At 40.2% G+C, this 17375-nt stretch overlaps 1 protein-coding gene across 2 annotated transcripts in view; it reads left to right on the top strand.

Annotated features, from left to right (window-relative positions):
• Nucleotides 1-1653: 1653 nt before the first annotated feature.
• Nucleotides 1654-17375, top strand: part of LOC139546494 (zinc finger protein 665-like) — a 134351-nt gene continuing 118629 nt past the window's right edge. The window contains exons 1-3 of one of the 2 annotated variants that reach the window (XM_071354960.1): nucleotides 1654-2541; nucleotides 2959-3056; nucleotides 3170-3347. In XM_071354960.1, coding sequence (XP_071211061.1) covers nucleotides 2322-2541; nucleotides 2959-3056; nucleotides 3170-3347 — 496 coding nt within the window. In that variant the 5' untranslated portion in view covers nucleotides 1654-2321. The remainder of the gene's footprint in view (nucleotides 2542-2958; nucleotides 3057-3169; nucleotides 3348-17375) is intronic. The other variant, XM_071354935.1, reaches the window with a different exon arrangement.

Below are 17375 nucleotides of genomic sequence, written 5' to 3'. Positions count from 1 at the left end.
TCTGGAGTATTTCTCCTGTCTTATCCGGTGTCCTGTGTGAATTTAAGTATGCTCTCTCGAATTCTCTCTTTCTTCTTTCTTTCTTTCTCTCTCTCGGAGGACCTGAGCCCTAGGACCATGCCTCAGGACTACCTGGCATGATGACTCCTTGCTGTCCCCAGTCCAGCTGGCCGTGCTGCTGCTCCAGTTTCAACTGTTCTGCCTGCGGCTATGGAACCCTGACCTGTTCACCGGACGTGCTACCTGTCCCAGACCTGCTGTTTTCAACTCTCTAGAGACAAATGTTTCTTAAACAGAAAAAAACGGGATAAACATACCTGAATTTGTCAAATAAAATCAAACTTTATTTGTCAAATGCGCCGAATACAACAAGTGTAGACCTTACAGTGAATTGCTTACTTACAAGCCCTTAACTAACAGTACAGTTCAAGAAGAGTTAAGAAAATGAGCAAATGACCAAAAGTAAAAAATAATAAAAAGTAACACAATAAAATAACAATAACAAGGCTATATACAGGGGGTACTGGTACCGAGTCAATGTGCGGGGGTACAGGTTAGTTGAGTTCATTTGTACATGTAGGTAGGGGTGAAGTGACATTTCATAGATAATAAACAGCAAGTAGCAGCAGTGTACAAAACAAATGGAGGTGGGGTCAATGTAAATAGTCCAGGTGGCCATTTGATTAATTGTTCAGCAGTCTTATGGCTTGGGGGTAGAAGCTGTTAAGGAGCCTTTTGGTTTTAGAGTTGGTGCTCCGGTACCGCTTGACGTGCGGGAGCAGAGAAAACAGTCTATTTTTGGGGCTTTCTTTATATAGGTCCTGGATGGCAGGAAGCTTGGCCCCAGTGATGTTCACTACCCTCTGTAGTGCATTACGGTCAGATGCCGAGCAGTTGCCATACCAGGCGGTGATGCAACCGGTCAGGATGCTCTCGATGGTGCAGCTGTAGGTCTTTTTGAGGATCTGGAGACCCATGCCAAATCTTTTCAGTCTCCTGAGGTGGAAAAGTTGTTGTCGTGCCCTCTTCACGACTGTCTCGGTGTGTTTGGACCATGATAATTAGTTGGTGATGTCTTCAAGACTGTCTGTCACCTAAAAAACCTATCTCGACCTGTGTGCACCTACGTTCTAAACTTTAATTCATAGGCTAGGTTGTAGCAATCTCATGATGGGTATATGGAAAATGTTAGTATCATGTAGTAGCCTAAACCTATTACTGTTACATTGAACAGGGTGAATGGAATATAAATGACAGTCATCCAATATGCTGTAATAGAATTAAGGCCATGCTCATGAAAAAACAAATCGTTCTGCCTCATCTTAAACGGCACTGTTTGGGTGTTGGATGATTCTTGGTACACATGGGAAACCGTTGAGCTGGAAAACCCCAGCAGCGTTGCAGTTCTTGACACAAACCGGCGCCTGGGACCTACTACCATCCCCCGTTCAAAGACACTTAAATATTTTGTCTTCCCCATTCACCGTCTGAATGGCACACATACACAAGCCATGTCTCATTTGTCTCAAGGCCTAAAATGCCTTATTTAACCTGTCTCCTCCCCTTCATCTACACTGATTGAAGGGGATTTAACTAGTGACATCAATAAGGGATCATAGCTTCCAGCCCCAGCTAACACACCAGACTCCAATAATCACCTAATCATAATCTTCAATCTGCAGTTTGATTAATCAGCTGTGTTTGCTAGCGATGGAGAAAAAGTGTGACACCAATCAGGCCCCCGAGGACTGGAGTTGCCCACCCCTGGTTTACAGGATGATTGGTATCTTAAAGAGCGTAGCTTTAATGGAATAGTACCGTCACATCTAGATAAAAACGAATGTGAAAGATTAACAGAGCAAATGTTTATTAAAACACTACCTATTCATAGAAGTATGTATTCATCATTTACAATATATCAGCTTATTGTTAAATTATTCTGACGTTTTTTCCAATACAAAAGTGTAGTAACTGTTGTTTCCAAACTGCGTTACCAACTCCAGCCAGCAGATGGCGATATGCGTCTTTCAGGTGACGCTTCTTGCGTGACGTATATTGGACTGGACGGGACGCTTCTTCAGGAACAACAACGCGGCTACTCTTTCAACCACCTCGGTAGCTTGCTAGCCAACATAAAACTGAAATATTGACGCATTAGACCATGTTAATGTACATTAGCTAATCTCAGTGTTGTAAACGCAGTTCAGTTGACGTATCAACTAGTTAAATTTAACCTAATTTTCTTGTTCAATTTGCAAAGTTGTTAAACATTGATACTGAGCCTAGCGTTAGGCTAGTCGCTAATTCTAACATCCCAGACCATGAGCTCACTAAACTACTCATCCCCCGTTAAAGAAGAGGTCTGCTGTATGCAGAATGAAGCTCTGAGGCTGAACATTGTCGTGAAAGAAGAAGAGGATGTTATAGAGGAAACAGAGGAAGAACCTTTTAGAGAGGAAGAGGATGCTATCTCAATAAAGGTGAAGGAGGAAGACGTCTCGGGAGTGAAAGAGGAGGAGACAGAATATCAGATTACTACCAGTGAGTACTGTCTTAAACAGGGACACAAACTGTTGTTGAACTAATGTGGGGTTTTAAAGGGGCATTCTACTGAAGTTCTACACTTGAATATGTTGTTCAGTACTGTAGGATTTGTTAAAGGGTCAATCTGCCTTTGGTACATATATTTTGGGGACTTTTAAATAAAATTAATTAAATTATCCATGTGGTCTACATTAAAGTGCATCTCATCTAGTATAACAGGCTTTTAAAATGCAATGTTGGAGCATAATTTATACTTAAAATATCAAAGGGATGCAACAGGTACCCATTTAGTGGAACGACCCTTTAACATTTGCATTTTAGGCTGTTTAGAGAGATTAATGCCTCTTGTAAGACCCTATGATTATAATAGACGGTCGTAAGTTTACCATCTGTTTGATGTTCTCATTCACACAGGAGAGAGACATGACTATTGGGGATGCTCTGGGGAGCCTCAACAACATCCTGATGCTGACGAGGAAGAGAAGAGTCTCTCCAGATCACAACACCAGATGGTACAGCTTGCTCTATCGGGGTCTGGGCTGGGTTTCTGTAAAGCACTTTATGTCAACAGTGACATAAGCATCCATAATGATATGTGTCTGTGTCCCCTCTTTATGGTTACCAGGACAACGCTAGCCCTTCCTCCCTCCCGGAGTCCCCGTTTCGTGCCTCTCCCGGTAGCACCTTACTGCTGGGTATGAAGAGGTTGTCTGTGCTGCTGGTGGACTGCAGGAAAACAACGGGGCTGAGTGGAACTGTGAGAGGAGGAGAAGAGAAGAAAGGATCAGATTTGACTCATCAAAGTAAGTGCTGTAGTTTAGTTTGAACAAATACAATAGATCTGGTATCTGTTACCAGGACAACCAGCAGAGTTCTGTTAGTTGACAGGAAGATAGACTGGTGGATATGGATGTTATGAATATCATAACACTGAAAAAGGATTCTGCCAATGAAAAGAGAGAAACCAATAGACCATATAAAACCTTGATGAAAGTTAGATTTAGAGAGAAAGTTTCAAGATGATCTGATGTAAGGTGCTTGTTTTACAAAACCTTTTCCTAAAAACATGGATGTTACATTGTCTGTCCCAGTCAACCCCCCCTTTCTTTACAAGACTCTAGAACACACAAACTAAACTCCAGACACTTCAATGTGGTCTGTATTTCTTCATTAACATCTGATCTACACAACTTGTTAAAGATGGCAAATATATATTATAAAACCAGCTCCTTTTTTTGTCTTGACCTCCGTCTCTGTAATGGACAAAGTTAATTTCATTTCCTACTTTAACAGGTCAAGTAAAGCCTGAACTCCAACATATTGACCTTAAAGTACATGGTTCATTTGGAAATGACTAACTTTATTAATAAAATGTGTAACTGATGCTAACAGTTTAGTTTCCTCCACTGTCCCTGTCCCCATACCAGGCTCAAACCAGTGATCCTCTGCTTCTCAACACACGAGACCGCTCTCCTTGATAATAACCTATATTCAGAGTTCTAGAGCCACACACTCACTATAGCACAATAATTACTATAGCACAGTGTATTTAACAGATGGTGAGATCAGAAACAAATCAGTCCCTTTGTTGCTCTGTTTCAGAGGTACTCTGCTTTCTGACGAAGGAAAGCCTTTTCAACTATAAATGTATATTTGGCTGCCATTTAGGCTGCAACAACTATACAGTGGAACACCCCCTGATCTGTTGTTTTATGAAGGGTCACCTACGCCCAGTACCCAAACAGCTAGTCCCATCCTGGGATTTTTATGTTTTGCTTGAGGCCATTTCTGCTGTTGGAGCCGCTGGAAAGAATAGAAATTAGATTTATCTTGTTTAAAACTGCTTTACTTTAGCCATTATATCCGTATAATGAGTCACACCCCCATACCTTCATGAGGTTCTATAGTTGCAAGGATCTGACACCTCCGGAGGGCTTGATGGCTCAATCCACCAGAGGTATGGCTACGACATAGGCATTGTTCAAAGGCATCTCTGTTCAAGAGATCTGTAATGCAGCATGCGATTATCTGAGAACAGCGCCCAGCAGACAAATCATAACAAACAGTAACCAGCCATGTAGACGAGTAACATAAGTCAGAAATAGCAGATTACTTTGGGCACGCTTTTCATCCAAAATTCCGAATGCTGCCCCCTACCCTAGTGAGGTTAAAGGAGAAGTTTACCCAAAATCCAGAAACTCTGAAGTGATTCCATACATTGAAACTAGTCCAGTGGATATTTTCCCTCTCCCCCTCTCTCTCCCTGTAGTGCTGTCCTGAAACAGCTGCAAAACGTGACTCGTGACGTTGCTGGATGCGGGCCTCGCTCTGCTGCTTTGCCAGTTTGTTATTTTATTACAGCTATGGCCTTTGGCTTTCACCTGGAATTGTTTATTTATGTCTGAGAAAAAAAACACTTTTCAACCCATAAAATGTATATAAATATGATGATGTCATAGTGAATTCATGACATGTGACTGAACAAGCCTTTTCATACTTCATAACATGGCTACATACAGTGCCTTCGGAAAGTATTCAGACCCCTTGACTTTTCCATATTTTGTTACGTTACAGCCTGATTCAATCTACACACAAATACCCCTTAAACCTGTCTAGGACATGCGTTCCGCTGGCGGAACCCCTCGACAACATTCCGCGGGAAATTCAAAAATATATTTTTTAAATATGTAACTTTCACACATTAACAAGTCCAATACAGCAAATGAAAGATAAACATCTTGTTAATCAATTTTAGAACAATGCTGAAATGTAACAAAATTTGGAAAAGGTGAAGGGGTCTGAATACTTAACGAATGCACTGTGTGTGTGTGTGTATACTGAACCAAAATATAAACAACAATTTCAATGATTTACAGTTCATATAAGTCAGTCATTGTAAATAAATAAATTAGGCCCTAATCTATGGACTTTACATGACTGGGCAGGGGCGCAGCCATTGGTGGGCCCTGGAGGGCATACGCCCACCCATTGTGGAGCCAGGCCCAGCCAATCAGAATGAGTTTTTCCCCACAAAAGGGCTTCATTACAAAGAGAAATACAACTCGGGTGGCTGGTCTCAGACGATGTGGAGGTCCTGGGCTGGCGTCGTTATATGTGGTCTGTGGTTGTGAGGCCAGTTGGATGTACTGCCAAATTCTCTAAAACAACGTTGGAGGAGGCTTCTGGTAGAGAATTTAACATTCAATTATCTGGTAACAGCTCCAGTGGATATTCCTGCAGTCAGCATGCCAATTGCACGCTCCCTCAAAACTTGAGACATCTGTGGCATTGTGTTGTGTGACAGAACTGCACATTTTAGAGTGGCCTTTTATTATCCCCAGCACAAGGTACACCTGTGTAATAATCAAGCTGTTCAATCAGCTTCTTGATATGCCACACCTGTCAGGTGGATGGATTATCTTGGCAAAGAATAAATGTTAACTAACAGGGATGTAAAAAATTCTGCAATCTTTTTTTTCAGCTCATTAAACATCCAACACTTTACATGTTGCATTTATATTTTTGTTTATTGTAGTTACTCTCAGTTTTAGGAACATCTTCCCAAATATTTCACTTTACCCAAAATATGACATCAGCGATACTCAAAATGTTGAAAATCTGTGAACGTCTAAATAAGAAATTGGGCCATTTTAACAGCAGGTGTCGAACCCTTTCAACAACGGGGAGATTTTACTGATGCACTGATGTGCTTCGATGTAAAAGCAAGTTTTGGACTTCCACTTAAAATTACTTATTTACTTATTTTATGTTTAAGGAAGTGTGTACAGTCGTGGCCAAAAGTTTTGAGAATGACACAAATATGAATTTTCACAAAGTCTGCTGCCTCAGTTTGTATGATGGCAATTTGCATATACTCCAGAATGTTATGAAGAGTGATCAGATGAATTGCAATTAATTGCCAAGTCCCTCTTTGCCATTCAAATGAACTGAATCCCCCCCAAAACTGGAAGCTTCAAAAGGAGTGTGGTACTTGGAATCATTGTTCTTCCTCTGTCACCCATGGTTACCTGCAAGGAAACACGTGCCGTCATCATTTCTTTGCACATAAAGGGCTTCACAGGCAAGGATATTGCTGCCAGTAAGATTGCACCTAAATCAACTATTTATCGGATCATCAGGAACTTCAAGGAGAGTGGTTCAATTGTTGTGAAGAAGGCTTCAGGGCACCCAAGAAAGTCCAGCAAGCGCCAGGACCGTCTCCTAAAGTTGATTCAGCTGCGGGATCGGGGCACCACAAGTACATAGCTTGCTCAGGAATGGCAGCAGGCAGTTGTGAGTGCATCTGCACACAGACTGATATTCTGCAAAAGGTACAGGGATTGGACTGCTGAGGACTGGGGTAAAGTCATTTTCTCTGATGATCCCCTTTCCGATTGTTTGGGGCATCCGGAAAAAAGCTTGTCCGGAGAAGACAAGGTGAGCGCTACCATCAGTCCTGTGTCATGCCAACAGTAAAGCATCCTGAGACCATTCATGTGTGGGGTTGCTTCTCAGCCAAGGTTGTGGGCTCACTCACAATGTTGCCTAAGAACACAGCCATGAATAAAGAATGGTACCAACACATCCTCCGAGAGCAACTCCTCCCAACCATCCAGGAACAGTTTGGTGACGAACAATTCCTTTTCCAGCATGAAGGAGCACCTTGCCATAAGGCAAACGTGATAAGTGGCTCGGGGAACAAAACATCAATATTTTGGGTCCAGGGCCAGGAATCTCCCCAGACCTTAATCCCATTGAGAACTTGTGGTCAATCCTCAAGAGGCAGGTGGACAAACAAAAACCCACAAATTCTGACAAACTCCAAGCATTGATTATGCAAGAATGGGCTGCCATCAGTCAGGATGTGTCCCAGAAGTTAATTGACAGCATGCCAGGGCAGATTGTAGAGGTCTTGAAAAAGAAGGGTCAACACTGCAAATATTGACTCTTTGCATCAACTTCATGTCATTGTCAATAAAAGCCTTTGACACTTATGAAATGCTTGTAATTATACTTCAGCATTACATAGGAACATCTGACAAAAATATCTAAAGACACAGAAGCAGCAAACATATTGGAAATTAATATTTGTGTCATTCTCAACTTTTGGCCACGACTGTAGGTCGCATTCTGTATCATACAGCTATGAAAGTTATATATTTAGAACCACCTGCTCGATTGGAATCCAGCAACGTCTGTGTCTTGAGTGTTCTAGAACTGTTTCGTTTTTTGTGTTCTGACTTGTAAAACAGGATGAATAAATAAGTCTTGTAAACATCAGTAATTACCAGGAAACTCTACAATATTTGTTTAAAATCACACCAAGATTGTAAAACTGGCCTTAGGTTATTGAGGGATCTTATTAGGATTTACCCTCGTAGCAAGGCCGTTTTATCATGTGGAGGTTTCATTCAGGTCTCTATTTTAAAAAACACACTGTCTTTGGCAGGAGAAAGACCAGGCTCAGAGGAACCAGAGCCAGCGACGTCCAACCCAGCAAGAAGACACCAGTGTTCCCACTGTGGAAAGGGTTGTAACTACTTATGTGAGCTGAAACAACATGAGAGAATCCACACAGGGGAGAAGCCTTACCACTGCTCCCAGTGTGGAAAAAGTTTTAACGTGTTAGGGTCTCTGAAACGACACGTGGGAATACACACAGGGGAGAAGCCTTACCACTGCTCCCAGTGTGGAAAAAGTTTTCCCGTGTTAGGGTCTCTGAAACGACACGAGAGAATATACACAGGGGAGAAGCCTTACCACTGCTCCCAGTGTGGAAAGAGTTTTAGCCAGTTATGGAACCTGAAAGTTCATGACATAATACACACAGGGGAGAAGCCTTACCACTGCTCACAGTGTGGAAAGAGTTTTAACCAGAAAAGCAACCTGAACCAACACAAGAAAATACACAGAGGGGAGAAGCCTTACCACTCCTCCCAGGGTGCAAAGCTTTGCCCATTTTAGGAAGCCTGAAAGAACACATGAGACAGCACACAGAGGAGAAGGCTTACAAAAGCTCAGACTGCGGGAAAAAATATTACTCATAACAGTCACTTAAACGTCATTAGAGAATCCACACAGGAGAGAGAAATTACTTCTCTTAGCGTGTATATTGATATTTCACATCTGACTGATAATGTGTTTACCTGTTTTTACCATATGAAATTGCTTCTTCTAATTATTGATAAACAGGTACAGGTTAAACCTTTCATTGATACCCATCCCGGATCCGGGAGCATCCTCATCAAAAAAGCTGACTAGCATAGCCTAGCCTAACGGGACAGGGATATCATATAATATAATTTTCATGAAATCATAAGTCCAATACAGCAAATGAAAGATAAACATCTTGTGAATCCAGCCATCATTTCCGATTTTTTAAATGTTTTGCAGCGAAAACACAATATGTATTTATATTAGCTAACCACAATAGCCAAAGACTCAACCGCATATTTTCACCATGTTTCTACCGCATAGGTAGCTATCACAAAACTGACCAAATAGAGATATAATTAGTCTCTAACCAAGAAACAACTTCATCAGATGACAGTCTTATAACATGTTATACAATACATTTATGTTTTGTTTGAAAATGTGCATATTTGAGGTATAAATCATAGTTTTACATTGCAGCTACCATCAAAAATATCACCAAAGCAGCCAGAATAATTAATAAATAATAAAACATTTATGAAAAATACATGGTGTACAGCAAATGAAAGATAAACATCTTGTGAATCCAGCCAATATTTCAGATTTTTTTTAAAGTGTTTTACAGCGAAAACACAATATAGAATTGTATTAGCTTACCACAATAGCCAAACACACAAATGCATTTATTCACCGCAAAAGGTAGCTATCGCAAAAACCAGCAAAAGATATAAAATGAATCACTAACCTTGACCAACTTCATCAGATGACAGTCTTATAACATCAGGTTATCTTCTCACGAGTCACCAACCCTGATCCGGTAGCACCCCCCACCCCACTGAGTAGCATAGCTAGCATAGCGTCACAAGTAACTTGTAGCATCTAAATATCATTAAATCACAAGTCTAAGACACCAGATGAAAGATACAGGTCTTGTGAATAAAGCCACCATTTCAGATTTTTAAAATGTTTTACAGGGAAGACACAATATGTAAATCTATTAGCTAACCACGTTAGCAAAGGACACGATATTTTTACTCCCAACAGCTTTTTCCTGCGTCAGTAGCTATCACTAATTCGACGAAATAAAAATATATATAGCCACTAACCAAGAAACAACTTCATAAGATGACAGTCTGATAACATATTTATGGTATAGCATAGTTTTTTTTTTTAAATGTGCATTTTTCAGGTATAAATCACAGTTCTACATTGCAGCTGCAATCTGAAAAGGTGCCGACCAAGCCAGAACAATTACAGAGACCAACGTCATATAACTAATTACTCATTTTAAAACATTTCAGAAAAATACACAGCGTACAGATATTGAAAGCCCAACATCTGGTGAATCCAAACAATATTTCAGATTTATTAAATGTTTTATAACGAAAACAAAATGTAGCGCTAAATTAGCATAGCTATACCAGGCAGATTCGGCTGGGCGCCCACGGCAAGTTCACATGCAAAACAGATATGATATAACATCGTAAATTGGGTCTTACTATGGCTGATCTTTCATCAGAATGTTGATCAAAGTGTCCTTTGTCAAGATGAGTCGTTGGTTCCGTTCAGACATGTTCCTTTCCCACTCCATTTAGCACAGGTACCGGTCGAGTGGCACGGATTTCTCAAACGATACTAAAATCAGACAACGGAACACCGCAAAACTCCCGGAAAAATTCAAATAATCTGATTAAACTATATTGAAAAAACATACATTACGATGATATGGTCACATGTATCAAACAAAATTCGACACGGAGATAGTTTTCATACATAACGCCAGCAAAACAGTACACAATCGCAGCTCCAATTCGAGCGATTCAGTAAACCGGAAGTTGTCGGTCACGCCAAAGAAATGGCTCCTATTTCACGTCAGTCCCAGATAAACAAAGAATTTCTCCTCTGACGTCCTCTTGACAACCAGAGGAAGGCGAATGAAGTGTGTTTCTGGTCATAGGGGGCACGACCATATATAGGCAGAGCTTTGAAGCCAGCATAACACATCTTGATTTTATGTTCTTGGTCATGGAAAGTGCTGTGAAATGACTTCCGTATCACTCAGAGACAAAATTGAAACGGTTTTAGAAACTAGAGATTGTTTTCTTTCCAATGGTATTATTTATATGCATATAGTAAGAGCAATAATTGAATAAGAGGCAGTTTAATCTGTAGAGCAAATTATGCTAATGCGAAAATAGCACCCCCTGTATTCTCAAGAAGTTATACAATACTTATGTTTTGTTCGAAAATGTGCATATTTAGAGCTGCAAACCGTGGTTATACATTGTGAATATGTAGCAACATTTCCCCAGAATGTCCGGAGCTATTTTGGACACTCACCTAATCTGACCAAAGAACTCATCATAAACTTTACATAAAAATACTTGTTGTATGGCAAATGAAAGATACACTGGTTCTTAATGCAACCGCCGTGTTTGATTTTTAAAAATAACTTTACCATAACGTACAGCTTGCGTTATTGTGAGACAGCACTCACCAAAACGGCGGAGAATAGGACTCAACAATTTACACAGAAATACGAAATAACATCATAAATGTTGTCTTACTTTTGCTGAGCTTCCATCAGAATGTTGTGCAAGGAGTCCTTGGTCCAGAATAAATCGTTGTTTGGTTTTAGAATGTCCATTTCTTCTGTCGAATTAGCAACCTTAGCTAGCCATGTGGCGCGAACATGCCCATCTTCTCTTGGCGCAAAGAACGGAAAATTCCAAAAGTCCCAATAAACGTTGAATAAACTGATAAAACTCGGTTGAAAAAATCTACTTTATGATGTTATTATCACATGTATCAAATAAAATCAGAGCCGGAGATATCCACCGTGTATACCGAACGCTTATCAGAAGACAATGTCAAGGTACTTCACGCGCCAGAGAAGACAAACACATTTCCAGACCTGTCACTCCAAAAGCTCTTGTTTGGCCTCAGATCAAGCTAGACACCCCATTCCACCTTCCACTGCCTGTTGACATCTAGTGGAAGGCGTATGAAGTGCATGCATATCGATAAATATAAGGCAATTGAATAGGCAGGCCCTGGAACAGAGCCTCGTTTTCAGATTTTTCACTTCCTGTGTGGAAGTTTGCTGCAAAATTAGTTCTGTTTTACTCACAGATATAATTCAAACAGTTTTAGAAACTTGAGAGTGTATTATATCCAATAGTAATAATAATATGCATATTGTATGATCTAGAATAGAGTACGAGGCAGTTTAATTTGGGCACGATTTTTCCCAAAGTGAAAACAGCACCCCCCTATTGACAAGAATTAAGAAACTTACTGTTAGAACTGTTAAGGCTCCATGGATTGATGAGGAATTGAACATCTGTATGGTTGAAGGAGATGGGGCAAAAGGAGTGGCTAATAAGTCTGGCTGGCTTACGTACTGCAAATTGAGAAATGATGTGACCAAACTCAACAAAAATAATAAACTTTATTATGAATCCAAGATCAATGATATAAAGAATGATGGAAACAAACTTGTAAAAAAACATAATGAAAGAAAAGCAGTGCAAGTATTGAATGTTGTAAAGTTATTGTGGGAGAGGTGGAAAAATTGTTATCGATCAATAATGACAAACCTCCTGGCATTGACAACTTAGATGGAAAGCTACTGAGGACGGTAGCTGACTCTATAGCCACTCCTATCTGTCATATTTTTAATCTGAGCCTAGAGGAAAGTCTTTGTCCTCAGGCCTGGAGGGAAGACAAAGTAGTTCCACTACCCAAGAGTGGTAAAGCGGCCTTTACTGTTTCTAACAGCAGACCTATAAGCTTGCTGCCAGCTCTTAGCAAGCTGTTGGAAAAAAAATTGTTTGACCAAATAAAATGTTATTTCTCTGTAAACAAATTAACAACAGACTTTCAGCATGCTTATAGAGAAGGGCACTCAACATGTACTGACTGACACAAATGACTGATGATTGGTTAAGAGAAATTGATAAGATTGTGGGAGCTCTATTGTTAGATTTCAATGCAGCCTTTGATATTATTGACCATAACCTGTTGTTTAAGAATGTCTGTGCTATGGCTTTTCAACCTATGCCATAATGTGGATTCAGAGCTATCTATCTACTAGAACTCAGAGGGTTTTTAATGGAAGCTTCTCTAATGTCAAACATGTAAAGTACCGCAGGGCAGCTCTCTAGGCCCTCTACTCTTCTATTTTTACCAATGACCTGCCACTGGCATTAAACAAAGCATGTGTGTCCATGTATGCTGATGATTCAACCATATAAGCATCAGCAACCACAGCTAATGAGGTCACTGAAACCCTTAACAAAGAGTTGCAGTCTGTTTTGGAATGGGTGGCCAGTAATAAACTGGTCCTGAACATCTCTAAAACTATAAGAGCATTGTATTTGGTACAAATCAATCATTCCTTAAGTTATAGACCTCTGCTGAATCTGGTAATGAATTGTGTGGCTGTTGAACAAGTTGAGGAGACTAAATTACTTGGCATTACCTTAGATTGTAAACTGTCATGGTCAAAACATATAGATTCAATGGTTGTAAAGATGGGGAGAGGTTTAGCCGTAATTAAGAGATGCTCTGCTTTTTTGACACCACACTCCAAAAAGCAAGTTCTGCAGGCTATAGTTTTGTCTAATCTTGATTATTGTCCAGTCGTGTGGTCCAGTGCTGCAAGGAAAGACCTAGTAAAGCTGCAGCTGGCCCAGAACAGAGCGGCGCGTTTTGCTCTTAATTGTAATCAGAGGGCTTATATAAATACTATGCATGTCAGTCTCTCTTGGCTAAGAGTTGAGGTGATGCTGACTGCATCACTTCTTTTATAAGAAACATGAATGTGTTGAAAATCCCAAATTGTTTGCATAGTCTGTAAGGGAATTCTGCCCTATGTGCACAGAAGAGACCACAGGAAAACTTATTTGATCAGAGGTTAGTTTGTTTAGTAAGGATTGCACCCGGAGTTTACACTTACAGCAATTTGGAAGCAACACTCAGTTCAAAAGATGGTGTTTTCCCTTTTTATCCCCTACTGAGGATCACCCCGCCCAGGGTGATGTCCCTTAACTTTAATACCATATAAGCTCATAATTAATAGTTGCTAATACAAAGATGTCTCTGCTAGGCGGAGTTCAGATTATTGCGTTATTGGCAGTTAGTTTCCCAATCACTCTTCCCCTTATTGCTATCATGTAAGACTGGAAGTAAGACTGGAACATAGTATCAACAGGAACTCTTAGTTCCCTTTATCCATCTGTTACCTAAAATATAGTTTCAACACATAGACATCTGACTTTGTACAGTTGACCTTTTCATTCACTTGCAAGGTGTCAACCACTGATTCTTAATCTCAAGCTAAAGCAAAACATGAATCATTGTACTTTTGTCATCACAGGTGCTCCTATAATGTACAGATATCATCAAAGTTCTTACAAGTCAACTTACACACAGCTCTGACACACACACTTATCCCACCAGACATGCCACCGGGGTTCTTTTCACAGTCCCCAAGTTTCCAGAACAAATTCAAGAAAGCATACAGTATTATATAGGGCCCTTATTGCATGGAACTTCCTTCCATCTCATATTGCTCAAATAAACAGCAAACCTGGTTTCAAGAAACAGACCAAGCAACACCTCGCGGCACAACCACTCTCCCCTATTTGACCTAGATAGTTTGTGTGTATGCATTGATATGTAGGCTACGTGTGCCTTTTACAAAATGTATGTAGTTCTGTCCTTGAGCTGTTCTTGTCTATTGATGTGCTGTATTATGTGTCATGTTTTGTGTGGACCCCAGGAAGAGTAGCTGCTGATTTTGCAACAGCTAATGGGGATCCTAATAAAATACCAAACTCTGTTATTCTCTCTGAGCTCAGAAATAAATAATCTTGGTTTGACTTGGACTCCAGCAGATCCTTATTTTATAATATCCACCACAACTCTCCCACGGATTGCTGTTTATCATTGTCTCAATGAAGACTTCTTTGTTTTACTTTCCAATAAACATTCCACTTTCTTGGGGGCATTTACAAGCCTCCCACTGGTTGAATAAACGTTGTTTCCACGTCAAAATAAAAAACATCTTTAACATAATGAACCTTCACTATCTTCATCCCTAAACTAGCAACATTAACTATTGTCTATTGTTATTCTCAGTAACCTTCCTGGCCATATGAAATCCTAGCTAAATACAATGTTCCCTACCAGTTTTCATGTCTTTGGTTATATTTCTCTTTGGTTATATTTCTCATTGAGATTAATATTGTTTTAATTCTGTATGGGTCACGCATTGCTTTGGTCATATGTTCCCTTATGGGTCAATGATTTTAATTAGAATATAGCAATTATGCTCTCTCCTCAATCACTTACAGTTTCTTTGGAAAGTATTCAGACCCCTTGACTTTTTCCCGTTTTGTTATGTTACAGCCTTATTAAAAAATGTATTAAATTAAACAATTTCCTCAGCAATCTACACACAATACCCCATAATGACAAAGCGGAAACAAGTTTTTTATACATTTTTGCAAATGTTTTAAACACAAAAAAATTATTTACATAAGTATTCAGACCCTTTGCTATATGAGACTCATAATTGAGCTCAGGTGCATCCTGTTTCCATTGATCATCCTTGAGATGTTTCTACAACTAGAATGGAGTCCACCTGTGGTAAATTCAATTGATTGGACATGATTTGGAAAGGCACACACCTGTCTATATAAGGTCCCACAGTTGAAAGTGCAGATCAGAGCAAAAACCTAGCCATGAGGTTGAAGGAACTGTCCGTAGAGCTCCGAGACAGGATTGTGTTGAGGCACAGATCTGGGGAAGGGTACCAAAACATTTCTGCAGCATTGAAGGCCCCTGATTTAGCCCCCTGCAGCAAAAGGTTATTCATGGAGTAAAATTATCTGTTTAAGTCATTAGTAAAGGGCACATCGTTAAGAATACAGTTATCTTTTTTTGTTGTTTTGTGGTCTATATCCTGTCAATCATTTATTCCTTCATAAACAGGAAACATATGTGTACCTCAACACAACATGTGTTCAAGGGCCCCTCTAGGTTCACAATCTCTTGATCATTACATCTGGACAGCTGACAACTATTTTTTAAAGGGTAAAAGTGATCTGTTTAGGTCGTCAGTAAAGGAAGCATAGTTAAAGAGTACAATGACCCTTTCAAAGAGGATGGTGTGCGGCCTCTGGGGCATTTTTGGGGGGGTTGACTGAGACATCCCTCGGACACTATTTTATGGGGGGTAAGATGTTTCTGTTTAGGTCATCAGTAAAGGGGACATCTTAATATTACAATGACCCTTTCAAAGACAGAGACATCCCCCGGACATCTCCCCTATAACTATTTTTGAAAGGGTAAAAGTGATCTGTTTAGGTCGTTAGTAAAACATATGTTTTGAAAGACACCTGGGGGTCCAGCTTGTTAGTTATTTTGTGTACATATAGTTCCCCTGTGTGCAAGAGCCCCCCTAGATTCACAACTTCTTGACCCTTAACATTCCCAGCCAAATGGAGAGACAGAGGGAGAGAGATAGAGGGAGAGAAAGAGAGAGAGGAAGATTTAATTCATTGAAAGTAAATTACATTTTCTTTCAAACCTTTTATTTTTTTCAAAAACTTTAGTACAGACAAACATACATATTACAATTATTAAAGTTTACTATGTAATATTAAATACTAAATTATGTCCTTCATGTTTTATTACTAAAGAACTTTATATAAATCACACATGTTGTTATTATTACATGTAGAAACACCACATGACAACAACATGGTAGCAGCACCACATGACAACAACATGGTAGCAACACAACATGACAACAACATGGTGGCAACCCCACATAACAACAACATGGTGGCAACCCCACATAACAACAACATGGTAGCAACACAACATGACAACAACATGGTGGCAACACAACATGACAACAACATGGTGGCAACACAACATGACAACAACGTGGTAGCAACACAACATGACAACAACATGGTGGCAACCCCACATAACAACAACATGGTGGCAACCCCACATAACAACAACATGGTAGCAACCCCACATAACAACAACATGGTGGCAACCCCACATAACAACAACATGGTGGCAACACAACATGACAACAACGTGGTAGCAACACAACATGACAACAACATGGTGGCAACCCCACATAACAACAACATGGTGGCAACCCCACATAACAACAACATGGTGGCAACCCCACATAACAACAACATGGCAGCAGCACCACATAACAACAACATGGTAGCAACACCACATGACAACAACATGGTAGCAACCCCACATAACAACAACATGGTGGCAACCCCACATAACAACAACATGGTGGCAACCCCACATAACAACAACATGGCAGCAGCACCACATAACAACAACATGGTAGCAACACAACATGACAACAACATGGTAGCAACCCCACATAACAACAACATGGTGGCAACCCCACATAACAACAACATGGTGGCAACCCCACATAACAACAACATGGCAGCAGCACCACATGACAACAACATGGTAGCAACACCACATAACAACAACATGGTGGCAACACCACATGACAACAACATGGTAGCAACACAACATGACAACAACATGGCAGCAGCACAACATGACAAACAACATGGTGGCAACACCACATGACAACAACATGGTAGCAACACAAC

The sequence above is a fragment of the Salvelinus alpinus genome, chromosome 2 (genome assembly GCF_045679555.1).
Source record: "Salvelinus alpinus chromosome 2, SLU_Salpinus.1, whole genome shotgun sequence".
In the NCBI taxonomy this organism is placed as follows: domain Eukaryota; kingdom Metazoa; phylum Chordata; class Actinopteri; order Salmoniformes; family Salmonidae; genus Salvelinus; species Salvelinus alpinus.
Note: the sequence above shows the minus strand (reverse complement) of the source record. Positions and strands in the feature narration are given on the sequence as shown.